At 43.7% G+C, this 22,500-nt stretch overlaps 2 protein-coding genes across 6 annotated transcripts in view; one reads left to right on the top strand and one right to left on the bottom strand.

The window, feature by feature from the left end:
• Positions 1-469: 469 nt before the first annotated feature.
• Positions 470-20,522, bottom strand: ZMAT3 (zinc finger matrin-type 3). Of its 4 annotated transcripts, none has more exons than XM_027685450.1 (6): positions 20,410-20,522; positions 10,655-10,984; positions 8,979-9,098; positions 7,070-7,236; positions 6,858-6,958; positions 470-5,855 (listed from the first exon to the last, which is right to left on the bottom strand). In XM_027685450.1, the coding sequence occupies exons 2-6, from the start codon at positions 10,922-10,924 to the stop codon at positions 5,644-5,646; spliced, it is 870 nt and encodes a 289-aa protein (XP_027541251.1). In that variant the 5' UTR covers positions 10,925-10,984; positions 20,410-20,522; the 3' UTR covers positions 470-5,643. The 4 variants fall into 4 exon arrangements, with proteins under 4 accessions (XP_027541251.1, XP_027541252.1, XP_027541250.1 ...); XM_027685451.1 differs by lacking the exon at positions 20,410-20,522 and adding an exon at positions 16,045-16,242; XM_027685449.1 differs by lacking the exon at positions 20,410-20,522 and adding an exon at positions 14,767-14,840.
• Positions 16,509-22,500, top strand: part of PIK3CA (phosphatidylinositol-4,5-bisphosphate 3-kinase catalytic subunit alpha) — a 34,970-nt gene continuing 28,978 nt past the window's right edge. Inside the window, exon 1 of one of the 2 annotated variants that reach the window (XM_027685446.1) lies at positions 16,509-16,539. The gene's annotated coding sequence lies outside the window, so the exon portion shown is untranslated. Of the gene's footprint in view, positions 16,540-16,809; positions 17,172-22,500 lie in introns of those variants that run through there. The other variant, XM_027685448.1, reaches the window with a different exon arrangement.

Below are 22,500 nucleotides of genomic sequence, written 5' to 3'. Positions count from 1 at the left end.
AGCATATGCTCTTCTGGAGCCCTCAAGTAATGAAAGAGGGAGAGAGAACACTGGTAAAAAAAAATAAAAAAATGTGCAAATGTAAGTATCGGGCTCAGCTTGTCCCCACCTTTTCACAGTTAGAGTTGAAAGTCAGTCCGTGGTTCAGCCTGGGGCTATTGCAGAGCTTGTGATGTCTTCTCAAGGGGAAAGCAAACGGAAACAGAGCCTTTCCTGTACCTTCTGGCTCCCATCCTGCCAGATGCTGAGCACTCCCAACCCCTCCTGAAGCCAAGACAGCTCTCAGCTGGCTTTCAGTAACAGCTGAAAGTAAATGACCCTCCTCCAGAGCAACAAATTCCACCCTGAACTATACTCCCTTATCAGTGTGTTAAAACATATTCATGTAGTTGCACTTGATGCTAGGCTAAAATCAACTCAGTCATGCATAGTCCAGCCGTGAGCAGTAGCAATACCAAACACAAGGTTGTACAATGGTAAGAGCAAGATGATTTATTATATAATGAAGAAGAAAAAAAAATCATTTTAATCAAGTATTCCCTCACAAGGGTCAGTACAATATAAAGAAAATACGGAAAAATGTACAAAACAACAAAACAACCTGACAAGAAGGCTCCAGATGAAACATGCACTTGCAAATGGTGTTGCTGTACAGATGCAGAAGGAAATTAAATAAAGTAATTTTTCCCCTGCAAAACACAGACTGATTTTATTTTTAAAAATCCAGTCCTGCCTTTACCTGCAGATATTTCAAGTAAAAAGACAGTTTTATTTGTGATACGTTTTTAAAAGGAGAGATCCCAGAACTACTGTTTGACTACATTTATTTCAAAGTGGATTTTATTTTCCCTTCCAACTTTATGCAGGTGGCAAAGAAGCCAGCCCAGCTCAAAATAATAGAAGCTTAGCCACTAACTTCAAAGAAACCAGGTCCGTATTTCTCCATTTTCTGTTATCCTTTGGCAACTGTGGCGTTTGTTTTCCCATAACTAGCAGCAGATGTCCATCTCATCCAGAGCATCCTTGTACACATGGTTGTAAAATTTTTTTTAAAAAGCACAAAACAAAAAACACATAAAAGAGAAAACATCAGCAGTATGAAATTCCTGAAGGTTTTCAAGGCTTGCTCCTACTCAACTGAAGTCAACATACTTGAAACTATTTTAAAGGGAGCAAAACCAAATCCTTAAAGAACCAGCTACTCAGTCCTCAAAAAGCAAAACCTTGAGAGTGTTGTAATCCAAACACAGGAGTAAAAGACAAATTTTAGCAATGTACCTTGCCTGGCCCTAGCCAACATAATATCTTTGGCTCAGGTATTTCATTTACTCCTGACCCAGGCAAGATTCCCAGTGGTTACAGTGAGAGCATCACTTAAGTAATGTAGCAAAAGGACATCATGCATTAATAAGCTAAAATATGAATTCATGCTTATGGCAATAGCTTTCCCTTCTAATGCCCTATAATGGGCATCCAGGAAAGGAAAAAAGACAAGCAGCTTTACAGAAAAAAATCTGCATTTTGTTACATTGATGACCATCCTAAGCAACTCCACAGAAGTTTTCATTGTTCCTTTCAATGTACATGAAGAAAGCAAAAGTCAAAAATAGACCAGTGTTAGGCAAGATTTTAACACATTTACTCATTAGTGCAGAATGCAAACAACAGCTAATGCTTAATACAAACAAAACAGTATCACTTTCATACTCCTCACAAATTCATGGATTCCACATGGTTTACTTCCTTGCCTTAAAAGAAATGCTTAAATGAAGCATGAACTTAATGTCTCTAAAAATATTATTCCAAGTTAGTAAAGGAACCGTTGGAGGAAAAAGAAATTAGAAATGGACATTTAATAACAAGTTGCAAGGAAATCCCCATTTTGTTTAGCATAAAAAGAAACAAAGTTCCACTGGTTGGATTTGGTTCAGGGTTTTTTTAGGTTTGGGGTCGGTTTTCCTGTATAGGTTTGGTGGGGGTTTTTTGCATCAAGGGAAAGAAAACAATACTTATATGGGAGAAAAACATTTTCACAAATATAATAAATAATTGTTCCAATCCAAAAGCAAAGTGCGATGTAGAATTTTCCTACTTAAACAAAAACAACCTACCAGCATAATGCCTTAAATATTAACAAATCCATTAGTGGTCAGTACAGTAAAATAAATATGAACACATTGATTTACATTTTGTTTCTAGCAGCAAAGGTCATTAACCTACTGGCCAATGTGACAGCTTCACAGAAGTCCTGTTTCTTGGGTTTGGTACTTCGTTTAACATGAGAAAAAGATTAATTGGGTCTGGAAAATGGTACTTCAGCTGTACAGTGTTCTCCCCAGCCCATCTATGTCAAAGAGGCTTTGCCCAGGACGTGTTTTCAATCTGTGTTTTGAACACTAATTTGGAGAACACCTTTCACAAAAAGAAACAAAATCAGGACCCACTCAGTTTCTCCTACTGACAAGTGCGAGTTTGGATTGTCCTGAACCCTAATAACAATAGTGAGGTGGGGTGTTTTCTCTTTGCAGTCAACAACTACCTATGCTGAAGGGAGAGTGGGAAGATCACAAGCTGTGTAGCAATGCTGAAGAGGGAGAAGAAAGCCTCGGTCACTTGTAGGAAGAACCACAACAGAGCACTGGGGCAAAGTGTGTCCCAGCTGCTTCTCCCAGCAAGACATCTTTCCTCCTACATAGGAAACCTGTCCTGCTCTTGTCACTTGAGTCCCACTGTCTGCTTTATACCTGCTATGTAACCCACCACTTTGAAATTCCCAGGATGAGCACACTGTTGTGATCCCTTTAACAAAACAAAGCAGACTCTCTGTTCAGGGCAGACTGAAGCCATACCTCAAAACCAGATTAAGCCCCACACAGAGAGGAACCTGCAAGAACAGCCCCTTGCACCTCCCTCATACACCCCCGCAAAAGCACCAGCAAACACTGATGTGCTGTGACACCTTTGCACCAGCTGGAGCAAACCAAGTTCTGGCACCTCCAGTAGTCACTGGAAATGCCAAACAAGGAGCAGATGGCTGGGCTGGAAGCAGGAGCAGCAACCAAAGCTAAGTGGTGAACAGCTGACTTTTGGACACATGAAAGCAAGCAAAAATGTCTCCTCATCCCGAGCAATAAAGCCACACAGCACCAGCACCTACAGCTCCTCCAGCTCCTATTTCACAAAGTGGTGCTTTTCTGCTACTAACTGCAGCCTGTGGAAAATGCCACACTTTAACTTACAGCCAAAGGGATGTTTAACCATAATGCAGGGATCACTCTGGTGGAGCACATCGTGGTGAGGCTCATCTAACTCCCTCTGTCCCTCTGCACAGTGGGGTCACACTGGCAAACCAAGGGACAGAGCATAAAGAGAAAACCAGAGCCCTTTTGTGACTGCAAACGAGGAGGGCGAAAGGCTGATGAGAGATTTTGGCAAGAGGAATGTTCTTCAAGGCTACACAGAGGGTGAGGCAGGGGCAGGAAAGCACAGAAGAAACAGACTTACAGGCTGTCAAAACTGCTCAGTGAGTGCTCTACAACCTGAGCACGTGTCCTCCTACCTCCTAACATGCTCCAGTGCACAAACCCCATCTAATTGAGTTTTGCACAAAGGAGGAGAGGGAATCCCACTCATGAGGACATCCATTGCTCGGCCTGTATCTGCAGAGCAAGGATTGGCATGGAATGATCTAGGGGGTTGGTTTTGGCTGGTGTGCAAGAGCTCACCTTGCCTGGATTTAGGAAGGCTGCATTAAGGTTGTATGGCTGCCTGATGCTCAGGTAGCTAAAGAAAACAGTACTCAACTTCTGAGGAGCAGCCAAGTGCAACAAATCATTTCAAGGTGGACTAGAAAGATGAATAAAAACTATCTGGATTTTTTTGCTAGTTTACTCATTTTTCATTTTTTAAGGCAAGCAGAAAGTCCTTCTGGAATGCAAGAGGCAGGATCACAATGGCAACAAAAAAAAAAAAGGAGGTGGGAGAGTTACTTTAAAGATTATGCACCAGGTACAAGTTATCCCTGGTAAAATGTTACTGAAACCAATGGAGCTGCATCTAATTCAGTGCACAGCCTGAAGAGGGGTGAGACATGAGCCACAATGCTTCCTGGACCCTCTCTCTGCACCTGCCACTGAAGTCAGTGAAGCTACACCAGGGCACAGCTGCAGCAGCACAGTGGGGAATCAGGTCCAACAAAGGCCACCTACACACTGCACTTGCCACTGGAGCCAGTGTTTTAAAAAAACTGGATTCCATTCACAGCTCCTCACATCTATCTAAACAAGCAGAAGAATAAATGCCCTACTTCTGCTCTTTATCCCTTTTCTACTTTTGCTAATGAATATCAAAACAAACACCCACCCTCTGAGTTTGTCTACACCTAAAAAGTTGCTTAACAAGTTTCATGAATACTTCTGTGTGAACCAAAACAATCATCACCCCTGACATCTAAATCCTACCTAACTTTGGATTTTTGATGGTCCCTAAAACAGTCAAGGTCACATCAAGGAATGGAATTAAAACCCATCCTGAGATGGAAAAAGAAAGAGGGGGAAAAAATTGTCCAATATTGGTAGCTGTAGTTCAAATGAGCATTTCAGCTTTGCTCTATAACACCCATTGGGCTTTATCCAGGGAATGGCATGGAAGTGGGAAACACCAATATCTGCTACCCATGGTCCAGGCAGCCCTGTTCTCCCAGAGCAAGAGCTGCAGACCAGAAACCAACACTTGCTCTCTTCTACATCACTGTGCAAAGACATTACAGCTGACAGTTCCTTCCAATCTATTCTCAACCCTACTCAGTCTAAGGCAGAATCAGAGCAAAGCACATCTCACCTGAGCAGGTTTGCTTTCCAATTCACTTCATTAGCCACTGACTCTCTTCAGGGAGATGAGCTACACCCATGGTGCATTAAAGGTGTCCAGGCAACAACATTGAGAATCTTTTTTCACTGCTAACTGGTAGAAGAGAGTATTTCTGAATGGGGCTAATCAGCTGAAATCAATGTCAGATGTTCAGAATGAAATCTGCATTGCAGAGGAAGCGGTAAGAGGCAAGACCCTCCAAGGAGGAGAGGTATGCACAGCCTTTCTACAAGGATGTGGAAAGAACCTACTCTGGGCTGTAATGGGGGCCAGAAGCAGCAATGTGCGGACAAGTACACCACCTAATTCACACACTCACAGGCCCTACTCCTGCCCCTCTTTTACAAGCTGCCCAGAGATTCAGTCTGCTGCAGGGAGGCGTTCTGGAGCACTGCTCTGTGGTGTGCAAAGAGGGGAGCAGGCTTTGCACATGGTCTACCCATGTGGTTGAACCACAGAAGTTCCCAGCACTTCTTGGGCTTTGCATATTCATGCAGAAGGCTGAGGAGAAGACCAAGTCCCCTCCACCACTCAACACAACGAAGAGCCTTAGGTAATTAGCAAACAAACATCAAAAAACACTTCATGTCCTGCACAGCGTCATCCTGCCGACTATGATAGAAAAAAAATCTAACCATACCATTAAGTTTGCAGGTGTTACATGTATAGCTCGAGAGCATACTCCTATCAAATGGAGCACAAAGCAGGGCATGTGGCAAACAGCAGGCGAGAGACAAGCTGCTCTAGTTGCAAACTACGACCGAGGGTGGCGCGTCATTGTACATAGCCCAGGTTCTCCATCTCGTTCCTGTACCGCTGCTCGGACACCTTGCTTTTATGCTGTTTGCTCTCCAAGTGCTGCCTGAACTCCATCTCCTCGCTGGCGCCGGCGTTGCACATGGAGCAGTAGAACTGGCCGCTGGGCGTGACACACATGGCCAGGTCCCGAGGGATCCTCTGGCGCGAGCGGGGGTTGAAGTAGGGACCTGAGGAGCCAACAGAAAAGCCTCTTTTATCTGTCGGAAACAAAAGCTTGAGGCAGCACAGTGAAAATTTCTAAGCCCAGTGAATGATTAAAAAGCAGACAGAGATTTGCTTCTCTAACTGTGTAGAGTCTGAACCTTATGTTCCCACAACTTCTCCGCTGATATCCAGATTTACCGGGGTGCAGCACACAGGGCAGCAGCACTTGACGGAATTTTATAAAGTAGTAGAGTGGGCTTAGTGTCCCAGTCTTACTTGAAATCAATACGGTTTTGGAAATTAGGAGTCTTACAATTTAAGTAATGAATCAGTTCTTTTTTTTCCTTAACCATCCAATTCCAGAACTAGAACAGTCGTTTGATCAGAATAAGCTGCCTCAGTTTAAAAGTCACAAAATAGTATTGAACAGGACTTTAAAAGTTTTATCTTTTCCACATGAGACTGGTTAGAATGACATGATTAAACCAAGCTTCACTGGGAATCAGGGTTTCAGTTAATGTGTGCACATAAAACAACTTAAAATGAAAAAGAGAAATAGATGCTGTGCTCTTTAAATCATAGTAAAGAGGCAAAGTTAGTGTCTAACACCTGAGGAAGGACTCTACGCTAGAACAGATGGTCTTAGAGGGAGGCTAACATGCTCTCTCATTCTGGTCATGGGAGTGCAAGTACAGGTTGATGTGCCACAGTAGGAGTCAAAGCACCTGGCCACCTGCCAAGAAAATAAAGCAGGAAAATTGTCACCACTTAGAGCAGCCTTAGAGACAGGCAGATGGTAAATTAAGTTACAAACTGAGAAACAGAACTAACAAGCAGGCTGACAAAACAAAGCAACTTTAGCAGCTGGGAAAAAAACCATGCATTCAGGAAGGATCAGCAGAGCTTGGACCAGCTCCTTTCACAACCTGTCTCTGATAAAACAGACCTCAGAAACAGAACACAAACAAGTCTGTTTATTATTTGTTACTATTCCAACTATAGAACAGATGCAAGCTCCAAGTTACCTGTGTTGTTCTGAACTGTATACATATTTCTTCTGTTCTGCATCATCTTATATTCACTCCCTTCTTTCCTCGCTCTTCGCTTGCCCAGCTCTGACGCATCCCTGAAGATTAAACAAATATGAGCAGCTGCAATTCAGAGCTTTCTGAGGAAAAGACTGCCAGAGACACTGCCACATGCTTTCAGCCTGAGCATGAAGTTGAACAATACCTACGAGAATGAGTTATTCTGTGCTTCTGCAAGGCGCAGCCTTTTGGCGTGATTTTTCCCTTGGTAGTGAGCCTGTGCCACGGCCGGGGAGCTAAACGAGGCATCACAGAGCTTGCAGTAATCATTCTCTGTAGCCAAGATCACTCGGCCACCTGGCTTACTGGATCCCATCTAGCAGCAAAGGGAGAGACAGCATGTGAAACGCAAGAAGGTTAAATTGTTGGAATATTTCAAGCACAGGGACTGAGACCGGTATCGTCTTCATCAGACAGCAAGAGAGCTGGAATTAAAGCACGTGGATTAGGACATTCTCAAGTTCTCTCTAAAGTGTTCTTACAAGAACTTCATTTTTCCTGCCTCAGCCTCCAGGACAAGCTGCCAATTCGTAGAGATCTGGGCAAATCCCTGGCCCCAGATGGAGAGGAAAGCAATCTGAACAAACACCCTGTACCTCTGCAGTAGCCATAGAGACTTGTTTACATCACAGCAGTGATTTAACTCCTCTACTTCTGACTGCTGGGAGCTGATGAATAGTGACTTTCACACTGGGGGAGACCCAGTGTTGTCTATTTACAATGGACCAAATCTCTCCACAGTACCCTGTCTTTACACAGCTCCCTGACCACAGCAAGGAGAAAAAAACCAATAGCAAAGCTGCCAAACCTCTGATCCTTACCCTTCAAGTGGGAGGACACCTGGATCCAGATTTCAAAGGATAGACGCAGCCTCACATGAGTAGCTCCTGCCATATGAAGGACACCCATACACTGATTGGGGCAGCAACTGCATCTCCTCAGCATGTAACATCCAGGGAAGAGTGTTTTGTAAACAGTGCAGCAGCAGTGATTCACTCAGCCATGTCACTGTGGCACTTGCCAAGTCGACTTTCTTTCACATCTCTTTCAATACTGCTCAAGCTTATAGACACACACTGTCTATTCTGACTTCTGTCTTACAATATGAATCCTCATGTGGCCACAGAGTGGTATTTTTATTGCCATGAACCATCTTCTCCATCAAAGAAAGCACCATCAGACACCCTGGAAGGTACAGCAGCCATGCCCCAGTATCCCAGACTGGACCCCACTGATCCCAGTGCAGATCTGTGAGCTGCAAAACCAATTTACACGGGACTGAGTCTCCCTCTGGTGGCTCCAGCAGCGTCTGGAACAATCTGCCACTCTGCAAATGCTCTTTGCTTCCCTACAGACAGAGGCTTGTGCTTTGGGAAGTGACAGGCACAGCCTCAAACCCCACGGCCCAGCTGTGCTTCCCTGCACAGTCACAGGCAAAAGCCAGGTTAGCTGCCACATCCCATGACAATCCCAAGGGATGAATTCTAGAAGAAAGCAAAAATCATCTCTTTTGCCTCTAATGTGCCCAAAACAGAATTAATCTGGATCACTGAGGGAACAATCCATTCACTCTACACACAGGAATGAGCACTTCAAAAGGAACAACAAAAGAGGAATTAGCTAACAGCCCTGGGCAATGGGTGTAGGAGCACCAAAGCACTTTTTCCATGTAGGCTTCCCCCACACAACAGAGGGATGACTGTGCAGAGCAGATGCCACACCCTCACATCCAAACCCAGTTCCAACAACGCTGTTTTATACCTGCCTTTAAACAACCATAATCAGCAGCACATCAGACTTACCTAGGAATCAAAGTATTTGCCAGGCAGAAATAGAACATTTGAAGTCCAATATTGTGCTGCAAGAGCAGATCAATATCTGCATCTTCAAAGGAAAGCAAACAGCTCACAACAGGCCACTTCCACCATCCTGTGCCATCACAAGGAATATTCCCTCCTAGTTCCTGCAGTAATCCTCAAAGTCTGAGATCTAGTTATCCTTACTGGGGGTTAGGTGACAAGTGAGCAGTGTGATCTCAGTCCCCTTCCCATGCCTTACCTGGGTGGGAAGGGAGACAACCTGAGGTGGGGCAGGCTCAACCGCATTACTCATCCTGGCAGGTGCCGGACAGCTGTTGGCAGCATAGTAATTTCGGAGTTTCTTACTGTGGTTTTTACCCTGGAAAGAGGACTCAGATTAACCACTGTCCTAACAATAGTATCTTACACTGAATGAAAAATGATACAGAAACCAAAATGAGAAAGTGGCCATGAAGATGGCAGCTCAGGTCACTCGGAAAATAACAGCTCTGAACTTGAGAGATGCTGGCATCCCTCCCTTTCTCCAAAATGCTCATCACCTAGCATGACTCGGCCTCCTCTTCAACTGATTTTCTCAGTAAGGTTACAATTAGTTACTCAATATGTTTCCACTTCACTTAAAACCACTACTCTGTATTTTAAACATGAAACATTATCTGCTTTGCAAGTTTTTGGATAAGCCTGAACACACACACACACACACACACACACACTCTTCTTCATGAGATTGCAAACATGAGTTAAAACATGAGATTGAATGTAAAAAAACCCCATTTCATATTTTACTTTCTCTTGGAAAACATGTATCATAGTTCTTTATGTTTCTTTCTTGGTGTTCTGGAAACCTGATAGAGCTATATGAGAATATGTATATGCACTGTGGATGCACAGTAAGGTATAAATGCAAGTTTGTAGTACAAATGCACACCTGTACCCTCATGGCAGAAATCAGACATTAAGAGTGTAACTCTAATCCAACCTACCCCCACACTAGCAGGATACCACTTTTTCAGGGCCAACTGCAAATCTGAGATCTGTGTGTGGTATCCTGAGGATATGGAGAACCTCCTTTTGATTCACGGGTGGATAAGTCACTATTTCCACATCTCACACAAATACAGCACTAGGCAGAGAGGGTGCTAGTAAAATAGGGTACTGCAAGGCTGACATATTCGACCTCTCAGCAAGAAGCATATGCAGAGTCCCTACCCCATTTCAGGCAGCAGCTCAACCAGATCAGCTCAAACAAAATGAATTTGGTCTGAGCTGACCCAGCTGATGAGAGCATTTGCATAAATGCCCCCCCCAGATCAGTGGTGTGTGTAGCCTCAGAAAGCAGACAGTGATAAACACAAGGCAGCAGCCCCTTTCCTAATGGCACACCTGGATCCAGCAGAAAAAAATCTGTCCAGGCCTCACAAAATCATGTCTGGAATCAAGTTTAATGTTACTGAATGTAGAGGTGAAATACAAGTCTCATAAAACAAAGGGAAAATCACAAGTGTCTGGTTTTTCACCCAAGCCATCTTGGTACCACTTCTCTGTCCCTGTGGACAAAGTTTTTGCAAAAGCTCCAGTGATGACACCTTAAATGAAAGCACTGCAGCATGTCTGGACAACCAGCAAATCCAAGCAGGGTGAGGATATGTCTACAGTGCAGTTTCAGTCCATTAGATGATGCAAAGGTAGCTCCAGATAACCCAACCCAAATGTTGCTGCTGATGTGCAGCACCCCCCAAGGCAGCACTCAAAACCCCCTCGAGAAGCTGAGTTAGTCCTTGTGCATTAGCCCACACTTCCCTCTGTGCTGCCACAGCAACGCTGCTGGCAGTGCTCACACTGGCACAGGATTGTCTACACAAGCTGCAGATGCAGCAGAGCCCCAAAAGCTGTGCCTCCTGCTGCTCTCCTTACCTGGTAATGAGCCTGGGCTTGCTGGGCCGAATTCAGGGTGACATTGCAGAGCTTACAGCACAGGGGCTTACATAATTCCTCCAGCATAGGGTCCTGCTCCACCACCTTTGCAAGTTCTTCTTCTTGTGCGTGATGGAAAGAAGGCCCCAGTCCGAGAGACTTTGGTGGGGACAGTGGTGAGCTGGCTCTTGGCCTTGTAGCCACTGACATAGGAAGAGATGAAGGCTTCTCAGGATGAGGAAGAAGTGTTGATTGCTGTAGAAGAATCATTGGCCAGGAAGACTGTGGGCATGCTACTTCTGAAGGAGGAGGAGGGAGTTGTCTTCAGACCTAGACCAGAGAGACACAGATGCTGAAACAAGCAGTGCTAACAGGAACACTGACAATCCAGAGGCAACTTCTGTAACTACTGCCTCTACCTTATGCCTTTTCACAATGCCAAGCAGGATAAGGTCAGTTTATAACCCTTTAATCCACAGGAAGAGCAGCATCCCAGACAACTGGGGACAGATCAAAAGATATTGTGTAAGAAGTGGATCCCGTGGCACCCTCCTGGACAGGTGGAGGATTCCTGAGCACCCACAGTACCTGACTGACAGCACACACACCCACTGCTCCATGACCACGAGAAGTGGTGACATTCAACAAGCACAGCACATAAAGTTGTGTTAACGGGAGGGACACCACCACTAGCCACATCCTCTTTTGGGAGCCTAAGGACAAACTCACACTACAAGACCTAAACAAATATTACAGTGTATTACTGCAATGATGACTTATAAAGAACCAAAATAGTTTGAAGCAGGCTTATTGTATATAGGTAGATACAAAATCCATAAACACATCTATCCCTCAAATACTCACAAAGACTTTCCAGAGGAGAGATACTCTACATGTAACTTTTCTCCAGTAACAAAAGAGAAAGAGTAGGAATCACCTGGAGCACATCTTGTACACAGTCAGCTCCCAAGGGCTCTCTTGAATGACCCTGAGCTATTTCTCACGTTTCCTTTACTAACTACAACCAGTGCAGCACTTAAAGCTGCATCTTCTGCTACAAAATGGAGAACTTATCTCATATTAGCCTTTATTCAATTATTTCTCAGTTAATTCAAGTTATTAGAACTAGCCCTACATTTCCAACAAGAGGTTCTGAGAGATTTATTTAATTAATGTTTATAATTCAATAAAGCCCGGACGAACATCCCTATAATAATGCAGAACACTCACATTATGAATCAAGGCACAGTTACTTTTGTTAATGTCTTATTAGCTTCTTATCATAACAAATCCTGTTCACTGCCACACTGGGATCAAGAGCAGCATTATCTTGGCCTTTGCAGATCACTTCCAGCTGGGGCTGCATTGGCAGCAACCATGTTTATCCTATGGGCTTTGTTCATTTGTTTAAGCAAATAATGAGACCCATCTGCATTTTAAACCAACACTTCTGGAAAATTAGTCACTTTTGAAAATAGAACTCAAATTCAAAGGCATTTAGGAACCTGGAGAAGCAAATAGCATTTATCTGAGGTAACTTCCGGGATTTTCAATCTGCTAAAATTAGCTGGACACAAATACCTTCTACACTAAAGCTATAGAAAATCCCAGTTGATACCTGCAATTTTAGGTACTGTATTATCTTTGAAAGTCTTCCCAGAGAGATCTATGTTCTGTTAGGGAAAAAAAAAAAGATCACAATAAGAAAAGATCAGTGGGACTAAAGCACTCAAGTGACAAAAACATTTCTGAAATGTTTACCTCAAACCCAGACTTACACTGATACAGGACTAGGGGCAGTTATTATTAGTAACTACAGGTAAGGAAAAAATTAAAAATAATAAATAGCAATAATAATTTTTTAAAAAGAGCAGCATGCACTGCCTTGGAGACAAGGTTTTAAGACAGTAATAGAGCCAGCAGGAGTTTTCCTGTTTAGAATAGTCCTTACCGCCAAGGCTCTGTGAAATTCCAGGTTAACTATAACTAACGTGATGTGACCATAAAAACCAAATCAAAACTGGTGTCATGAAAAATAGCTGGAATCCACCACAAAGAAGGAAGAAGGCACACAGGAATTGTGTGATGCAAATAATCCATCAGCAGTGTAAATTCTGGAGTGTTACCTAACTTCTCTCCCACTTTCAGCATACATGTTCCTGGTTAAACTGAACAGAAGAAACTTTTTTATCTTTAGTTTCCTCAGCTAGTACTCTGTAGACTAATTAATTTCAGTGGGACCACAGATGGACCAAGTTCATATTCATGATGGTTAAATATATCATAACACAGGCCTATCAAGGCAGTTTAGATCAACTGTGCAAGCAGGTAAGCATGCCAGCTAATTTCAGAGTTTTATTACACCAGCATAATGGGCCTCTTACCTTAAAATGGGAGTAAAGTATAGCCAAATACTTTATAGAGCAACATAAAGAGATGTACAGTAAATGGCAACCGAGATTCATCTGCTTAATTTTGCATGAGCATTTGTTGCATCATGTCTTCTTGCAACTGTCACAAATGGGATTTGTCATATACAAGACAGGACTCAGTGCTTACAGGGTCTGTACCCACAGGGGAAAGGATGTAATGTAATATTCTTAGAAAATCTTTAAGGTCATTTACTGTTCCTTAAAGTAAGCAGTAGTCTGAAGATAAAATTAAGGCTGCATGGACAATTTCAATATTAGAATTTCTTGACTTGGCATATGCGACTATCTTCTGATAGCGCTCTTTCATCACTGAAATTGCTCAAATTATGTTGACTTCCTTCTTTCTGATATTTAAAAAAAAAAAAAAAAAATCACTCAAATTCAGCTTAATTACATGTTCCTCTAACCCTCCCTCCACTGTTGGTTGTTACAGATACTCTGTCCAGGGGAAGGTATAAGGACATTTTTAATGCCTCCTTTCCCTTCACATAAGAAGCTGCAAAATCTTTACACTAGGACACAGTAAAGGAATGAGAAATGTCCATCACCAAGGACTCCCAACAGCACAGCCCAAAGCAGGGTAAGGACCCGCAGTTCCAGGGTGAGCTGAGGAGACATTCTGCCTCAAGATAGCACCTCTCAGAGCTCAGCCATGTCTTCTCCAACACACTGTATGGGCTGGAATATGCTTCCATTCCATGCCAGTTGTCCTTGGGTGGAGGCAAGGGCACACAGCCTGTCTCCCTCCTCTCAGGCTGGGGCATCCCAAGGGCAGCACTGAAGGAGGAGACCCAGACTTCATGCCCCGAGTAGCAAAACCTGGTAGTGCCCAGGCACTGCTGGTGGCACAGAAATGGGGAGCAACCTCTGACAACAGCACAGTACTGGGAAACAAGCTGGTCTGGCCTCAAATCTGAGCACCATTTGATGGGGAAGGCACAATGTGACCTTCCTTGGCCACAGGTGTAAACCACAGAGAGAAATCTGTGTTCCCACCAGAATTAGTTTCTAAATGCAGTTGAGGCAACTAACAACAGTGATGAAATCTACAGAAATGATGAACAAGCTGTGAGTTTCACTATTTTATTTTCAAGACAAGGAAATGTTTCTTCTCAAAAGAAACAAAACGTGGACATCACTTAACGTAATTGTGCCAGAAAGTTTCCTCTGGCCATGGACTGGGCCTCCAGACCTTCACCCTGAAAGGCAGGTTGTTTTATAATGCTGCAGGAACTGAAGACAGCACCAAACAAACACGCATCATGCACAGCTCTAACTTAAGGTACATTGATGCGTGCCCTCATCTTCTGATCTACTGATAAGGGCACACGTTCAGTAACCCAGAACCATCTCTTACGTCAATGGGGTATCAGAAACCACGGTGTAAATCCCGACTCCCCGCAGACATCCCTGCCAAGCCGCTTGCCTTGCAGTCTGGGGGGGATGGAGAACATGGAAAAAACAAGCCCGGGCATCGACAGCCTCGGGACAACCGCGACCCGAGCGGGAGCTCCCGCCGCACCGCTCTGGAAACGCAGAGCCCAGACCGGCAGCGCGGGGAGGCGGGGACGGGCACCCGCATCCCCGGGGGGCTCCGGCACCGCCACCCCCCGGCAGCGAACCGACCGCACGGGCGGCCCCGGCCCCGCAGAACCCGCGCCCCGCGACCCCCGCACCTACCGCGGGCCGGGCCCCGCGCTGCCCTCGGTGCGGCTTCCCCCGGAGCAGGGCCGGGCAGGGCCGGGGCCGGCGGGCTCCAAGCCGGCAGCTGCGGGAAGTGACGGCGGCCAAGGGGCGGGACGGGGCGGGGACGGGCGAGGCGGGGCCGGCCGAGCTCGGAACAGCCTCCCAGAAACACACACTTATGATGGCATTACGAGCTGCAACGCCGTCGGAAAGTTGCTCCGAATATTCTGCAGTGCTCAGCTGTGGTACTGCACAAGGTCATTTTATTTACCTATTTATTTATTTATCTATTTATTTGTTTTAGATCCTGTTTTTCGCAGCAGGAATTACAATTAGGCTGATTTGCATATATAAACATCTTCAGCTTATTCACGCCGCTCGCAGCCAAAGTGAGTAATAATTTCCCCTCAAGCCACCCAAAGGCCTCACCCGTACAGTCGGGCCATCCTGTTTCAAAAGCATATGGAGTTTCTGTTGGTTTTTCTCTCCTTTTTGTTGGAACAGGAAAGTGCTGAGAAGTCACTACAAGCTGAAACCATTGCCCAGACTTTCCAGCAGCCATCAGCCAACCCACCCGGGAATCCATCAGTTAGATGCACTCATTGTCACTAATTTTTGTTAGATCTTAAAGCATACCATTTATCAGATTCATAGAACCATAGGATCACAGAAGATTTGGGTTGGACTTCCACTAGACCAGGTGACTCCAAGCCCCATCCAGCCTGGCCTTGAACACTTCCAGGGATGGGGCATCCACAGCTTCTCTGGGCAACCTGTGCCAGGGCCTCAGCACTCTCACAGTAAAGAATTTCTTTCTAATATCTAATCTAACCATCCCCTCTTTCAGTTTTAAGCCAGTACCCCTAGTCCTACCACTCCAAGCCCTGGTAAAATGTCCCTCTCCAGCTCTATTGTAGGCTCCCTTCAGAACATGGAAGAGAATTCACCCATACCCTCACCGTGTTCACACCTGGCTCCAAAAGTTGCTTATGCCATCTCTTGATGAAAGGATAAACATCCCTTGAAAACAGAGCGATTAACCAAGATGCCTTGATGATTAATCACTCAGGTTATCCCTCTCCCTCCTTCCTGTCACCACCTCAATACCATTCTCACTTGTTGCGTCTTGTTGGCTCTCACCAAGGTGCCCCAGCCCCGAAAACCCAAACCGGGTAGGACTGCGTATTTTAAATGTTACAGATTTCTCTTCCATTTCCAATTTGTACGGGCATCCACTCGGCAGGCCGCTCTGACAACACCAGACTCACGTACAGCGACTCGATCCCAGTGGCAGCTCAGACTGTAAAAGAAAACTGGCGATCCAACTGGGAGAAGGGTCAGGGCTGGGTCAGACCCGCTCTGATGTGCGCGGTGTGACCGCGGGCACGGGGTTGTTTAGGACCTTATGGCAAGAAACGGGGACAGCGCGGGGCAGGACGATCCCGCGGGTCCCCTCGGTCCCCTCCGCACCCACCGGGTCCGGCGGCACCTCCGGCCCCGCGGGCTCCGCGCCCGCCTCCCCCCGCCGCGGTTCCCGTTCCGGCGGGCGGTGCCTTCCCCATCCGGGGTCAGCCCCGCTCCCTTCCTGTTATTCCCGTGCGGGAGGCGGCGGCTCTCGGGGAGCGGCTGCCGGAGCCGCTGCCGCCCGCGCCCGGGGCACAGGCACGGCCCGAGGGGAGCGGGGCGGCCGGAGCGGCGGTGAGCGCTGCGGGCGCTGCCCGGCGGGGCGGCGGCTCCGGGCCGGGGTGGCGAGGCCGCGGCTCTGAGGTGAGTGAGAGAGAGAGTGAGTGAGGCGGGGTCGGTGCGGGGCCGGTGCGGGGCCGAGAGGCTCCGGCAGCCGCAGGGGCAGCGCGACCCGCGGGGCCCGGGGCGCTGCGCTCAGCCCGGAGAGCTCCGCCGGCACATCCCGGGCTCCGGGTGCTCCCAGGGACGCGACCTGGGAGAGGAGGAATAGCGGGTTGTTGTTTTCCAGTGTGCGTCCCTCCACCCCTGAAATAGAGCTGTTTTCTATCCGTGTGTTCGGGCAGTTCTTGGGATGGGCTCTGTGTGGGCTCACGGTGGTTAATGGGAGCAGAGCCTCTCCCGATGGGTGTGTGTGTGGATCCTGGCATACAACCTCCTGCTCCCAGATGCACTCGGCTGACAGAGCCAGTGTCTCATCTGTGCTACCTGTAAAACCTTATTTCGTGCTATCCCGAGATCTGCTTTTACTGATGTTGCATGTAAAACTGCTCTTTCTTACCAGTGCTTGTGTGTTTTCTAGTAGACTGAGTATTAGCAAAACTTTGGCCAAACTAGCACAAACTGCCTGGTTGTTTTTCTTTGGGGCTTTCACGGCTGTTTTCGGTATTCCTGAAGTTATTAAGGAATCAGGCCAATTACTTCTGTTGCTGTTATGGGTATGTCTATAATTTTTTTTTGTCTATAATTCTTTTAATTGGACAGAGGTTGCTTTATAAATACTGCCCATTCAGAACGAGCAGGAGGAAAGTATGTTTGAAAGTAAATGGTAGGGACTGTGAAGCTTTTCTTTATTTTTTTTTTAATTTAATTCTGCAGCAAACTTGTAAAGAAGTGCTAAACTGGATTCTGAATCTGGATTTTCTGGAACTTAATAGACGGAAGCTATTCTGTGCAATTAGTTATTGTGCCCTTACATCCCTGCTTTGAGCTATAGCAGGCATTCAGATTTATGACACTGGATAAAGTTAGGATCTTTCCCATCATGATCTAAATCACTCTTTAGTCTCTCCCACCTCACAGTTAATTTATAGAGATGTTCTCATACTTGTTGCTTCAGTGCTGTAATTCGGTAATGCAGTGCAATAATCAAAGTCCAGTTCTTCAGTGTAAACTTCTTTACTTCCTAGGAATATTCCAGTACTCAGGGTGATGGGATTTAATGGTTTGTCTGCTATGAGGAACTGACTGGATAAGCTGTTCTAAAATAAAGCCCCATGGGAACTTAAAGCTTCCCAGTAAATAGCTTTATTCTCAAACAATGGCACTGGCAAATTTTTTCAGATTGGTTACTTATTTGGAAGCATACTTTAGCCAGTGTAGACAAACCACACATCAGCCAAGCTCATAGTGTTCACAGAGGAATTTATGAAACCACACAATTCCTTATGGGTTCCATGAAACATTCGGCTTTTTCATTAAGGCAGTAAAAATGGCAACTTCAGAGCTGCAGTTGTAACTTGACTGTTGCAGATGCCCTGCATTTCCTTAGGTGTTAACTTGGTGCCATTCTTAGCAACCTGGAGACAGAGTTTTGTGTTTTTTCAGAGCAGGCAAACAAATCAGCCTACAAATCCATGCCAAAGTGTTTTAATTGTTTGGCTGCTTCAAACTGTCATTCTGAGTTAATAGCAAGTTTGTTCTGTTTCTTGTTGCAGTTTACTGCATGAATGATGGCACTGAGATGGGTTTTTGGGTTTTGCTTTTTTTTTTTTTTTTGTGGTCTTTCTGGAGTATTCTTTGGGAAAGGTGGTGTGGCTAAGCTGTTTACAAAGCAATTGTGCTTTATTGGAAGTCATAAAGTAGTTCAATACTTAGTTAACTGTTTCTCTGATAATCAGGCCATTCCTGCTTTCTGGGAGCAAATGGGGGATAGTTTTTCCAGGGTGACTCACTTTTTAAAAGTTGCTGAAAGCTTTACAATATGAATTTCTGCAACCAGCAAGGGTTTAATGCTGTACCATCACAAGACAACGTATATCACAAGAGGTTTCTAGTTATAACACCTTTAAAAGGTCTTATCACATAAGGAATGGACTTCCTGATCACAGTTGTTCCCTGGATTCTAGTATGGGGTGTGTTTTTTAATGCCTTGCTCACATGTAATTCAACTTGGAACAACCTTGATGATCATCATAGTTTTAACTCGAAAAGAAATTAAAGTTGTCTATAAATTGCCTAAGGCTGACATTCAGTCTGCAAAAAAACTGCTTTTGCACATAAAAAATCAACTTATTATGTAGTTTTTGAGAGTTCTGGTGGAGATTCTCTGTGTACCAGGAATACTCTGAACATCAGGCAAATAGCATGCAATTATCAGTCACTTCCAGATAGAAAACTGTTCACATTGCTTTTCTCTGCCTGTTTCAGGGGAAAGAAAATTGGGATGATGATACATTAATTCCAAATCATGCAAGAAATACTAGCATCTCTAGATTGGTCTCATGTAGGTTTGCTTTGCTTAGTTGAGTACATTAATGAAGGTTAACAAATGTTGTAGTTAATGGGACATTTGAGAAATGTTGTATTAGAGTGAGGGGAAGTTAAGATTTTATTTTTTTTTTACTTTGATACTGATGCAGAAACTGATTTTTTTTATAACTGGGCAAGAATAATACTGTGAAACTAGTCTTTCCAGTTTAGTCTTAAAATACCTTTATGAAACTAAGTTTTGTCTTATTACTTACTGGTTTGTAATTACTAAAAAATGTGTGAGATCTGGTAAATCCTCCCCGTTGAGGAAAAGTGGGCAATATGTGCATTTTTTGTGTATGTGATGGAGTTGGATGGGGAGCATTAGGGAAAGCATAAGAGTTTGCACTTTGGCTAACTGAAGAACAGACTGACTTCTAGTGTTAGCTAAGGTTTGGGGCTTTTGTAGCTTTTCATGCATTACATTCCATGCTTGTGGGAGTTTTGTATCATCCTTTTAAAAAGGCAGACATCCAGCTGCTCCAAGTGGATGATGCCTGTCTGAAATTGTAACTATGACTAGAAGAGGCCACAAAAATATTTATGCTAAAACTGGATGGGAATTTTCTTTTGCTCTTTTAAGTTGAATGTGTCATAGCAAAGAATTCTGTTTCAAGTATCTCTTTGTAGTATCCTAATCCAAATAGGAGCACTGGAGAGAGAAAATAGATTTATTTCTCTCTGTATTTAATTGGACAACAAATGTATGTGAATTGTTTTGAGTGCACGGTTGGTCATGATAACCTCCAGAGGTTCCTCCCAACTGAATTTGTTCTATAGATCTATTTCTGAATGGTTAATGAAGTGTTAAATGAACCAGAAATAATACTCTGTGTATTAACTGGTGGGATTTTTTTTTTGTCTCCTTGCAGTACTGGTATAGTATTAACTTTAACAAAATCAAAACAAACAAAAAACCCAACACAAAACCAAGCCCCGCGGGGAGAGGGGGCAGAGGGAATTAAACTGTTCTGAAAAAGGAAAAAAAGGCATTTTTATAAATCCTGCATGTTAACTTGTGGTCAAATGGAAATGCAGCAGGCTGAGTACAGTTTATGTAATTCTGGATCTGACTTCTCAGTCTAAGCAATACTTAATGGTTTTGCAGCACATATGTTCTTTTATATAGCATGTATTTACACTTGAATTCTAGAAAAGCATTTTTCTAGTTAATTCTGGGCACAGAATTTGTGAAAGGCAGTCTAAGAAGGCCATGTGTTTCAAACAGGAAATGTGAGTAGACATCATCACTTGTTCTCTATTAAGAGTGTTCTTAAGGCCACCAAAGTGGGGAATAAAAGCACTTGGTTAATTATGCCTGCTAAGGAAACTCCCTGGGAATGTTTATAGTCTGTCTTTGAAAAACTGTGCTCACATATCTGAGCTCCAGAAATGTAAAAATTAAATTGTAAGAGGCCAGCTTACCTTTGTCATGTCAAAGGGGAGAAATGATGGAGCACTGGTGAAGCTCTTGTCCCTCTGGCATGTTGCTGACTTGCAGCAACAGAAGTGACTTCTTCAGTCTGGTTTAAGTACAAACAGTTGGGTCAAACATAGAACTTAAGGTTCAGTGATCTCTGGTTTCATGCCCCTTTGCTTTTTACCAGTAGAGGGTTAGATAAGCCTCAGACTGTTTTTTGCTGTTTGGGTTTTTGGTTTACCTGTTAACACATTTCCTTAAATTACCTTACCTTCATGGATTTTTATGTAGAAAAACTTTGACACTTTTGGCTACAGCTTCTGATTAAAGAAACGCTTGCAAATGTAGCTTTTGAGGGTTGTGAACCACAGAGCATATTTGTCAAACACAGGAGACTTACTGAATTGACTGACTCTGAATTCCCTGAAATTTCGAGACAGCTGAGTCACATTATTGACTGTATATGATGACCCTCTTCTAAGGCAAAGAAATGTAGAGGAACATCCCTTGGGTTATTTTCTCTCAAATGGAAAAGAAAGGAAACTGAAAGATTGTCTCCTAGATTGTACAACATGTCAAAAAACTTATCTGTCATTAAGACTTAACTGGATTTGTTTTTTTCCATATTCATTAGTCAGTCTTCTGCCAATACTTAAGTACCAGTTAATGGTGATGAATGACTCTTGCCTAATATGTTCCAAGACTGTTCCTGATCTTTAATTCTTGCTCAAAACTTGTGTCATGCTCCTTCCAGAAACATGGATTTTCTGCTGAGATTACATTTGTTGTATTAGAAGAGTGCAGAGGATACCAAGTTGAGGAATAAAAAAATTACTTCTTGTTGCAACCTTATTCCTTCTTTTAGCCATTAGCAGTCAACAAAGAAACAAATTCTGGAATGTCTTCAAAATGCAAGAAACTTCGAAAATTACTGAAAAGTAGATGATCAAGATTCAGCATTTCATGTGAGACTAATCAACAACAATAGAAAACCTGCCTGTTCTGTGATCTGAGTCTAATAGAACAAAATTTTCTGTACCTTGGGACTTTGACATCTGACTTGCTGGAAAAGTTAGGAGACTGATCTCTGCAATGATGTTGGTAAACTAAACACAGAGTGCTTGAAAATACAGGCACAGAAAAGGGAGAATGAGCAGAAGGTAAAGACTTGATTACCAAGCAAGCACAGTGGAGATGATTTGTTTCTTTCTCAAACTCAATAAATATGTTTTCTGTGATGGGATCCAACTTTGCTGCTTGTGCCATTAAGTTATTTTTTATTAAAGCTGGAAAAACTAACTTGCCTCTTGACTACAGGCATAGTTTGAAAGTTAATAGTGCTGACATAAGAAGAAGTTTCTATACAGGGCTGACTTCCTCTGGGTAAAGGGAAGTCAAAACTATCATTCCAAATACCCTAAAATATGCTTGTGGTATCATTAAACTGCTTAGTTTATAAAACATACCACTTATTTTTCATTTTTGTATTTACATTCCCAGCTCTCAACAGAATAATCAGGAAATCTTTCAACTGGATTATAAAAGTAGAAGTGATACTAATAAAACTGAAAATTGCTCTTCTGCCTTTGTGGATGTTGAACAACCAGTTCCACTTACCAGTTAATCAAGGCAGTCTCCACTGGTGGGAGGAAAGTGATTAATATATTGTATTTTATCTTCTTTCAGTTTCATGCTGTCACCTCTGAAATCTTCAGTTTTGATGCTAAGCTGTAGAAGAGCACTTGTCCCAAAAAAGCCACTAGTGTCTAGGTAAAAGAGCTAATTTTTAAGTGACAACCAGACATCTTAGTCTTGATTGTGGTGTGTAATTGAGGATGTGCCTGTGAGTGCTACTCTTAGTCTAGAAAGTTTGTTTCAAAGATTGATTTATAATAAATCACATCTGTACTTTGGTGTAAAATAGCAATATGTGAGATTATAGTGCTGTCATTGTAGATGATAAACTTAACCAGTTACGTGAATTTTTGGATAAGTGTTTGCCGGCTAAAAGAACGGGCTTCAATCGACTTGAACATTTTATTTGAGGAAGTGAAGTTTAATGTTTTTTCTCGTGTTTGTCTTCTTACCATGGTTGT

The sequence above is a fragment of the Neopelma chrysocephalum genome, unplaced genomic scaffold (genome assembly GCF_003984885.1).
Source record: "Neopelma chrysocephalum unplaced genomic scaffold, ASM398488v2 Primary Assembly neopelma1_69, whole genome shotgun sequence".
In the NCBI taxonomy this organism is placed as follows: Eukaryota; Metazoa; Chordata; class Aves; order Passeriformes; family Pipridae; genus Neopelma; species Neopelma chrysocephalum.
This window is presented reverse-complemented; position numbering and strand designations above follow the sequence as displayed.

Excerpts from the sequence above, each read along its gene's own strand:
- ZMAT3 (XM_027685450.1), bottom strand. The coding sequence starts at position 10,924 with ATGATTCTTCTACAGCAATCAACACTTCTTCCTCATCCTGAGAAGCCT. Across the intron at positions 9,099-10,654 it reads AAGCCCAGGCTCATTACCAG|GGTAAAAACCACAGTAAGAA; the intron begins GTAAGGAGAGCA and ends TCCTCTTTCCAG. Across the intron at positions 6,959-7,069 it reads GCACAGAATAACTCATTCTC|GGATGCGTCAGAGCTGGGCA; the intron begins GTAGGTATTGTT and ends TTTAATCTTCAG.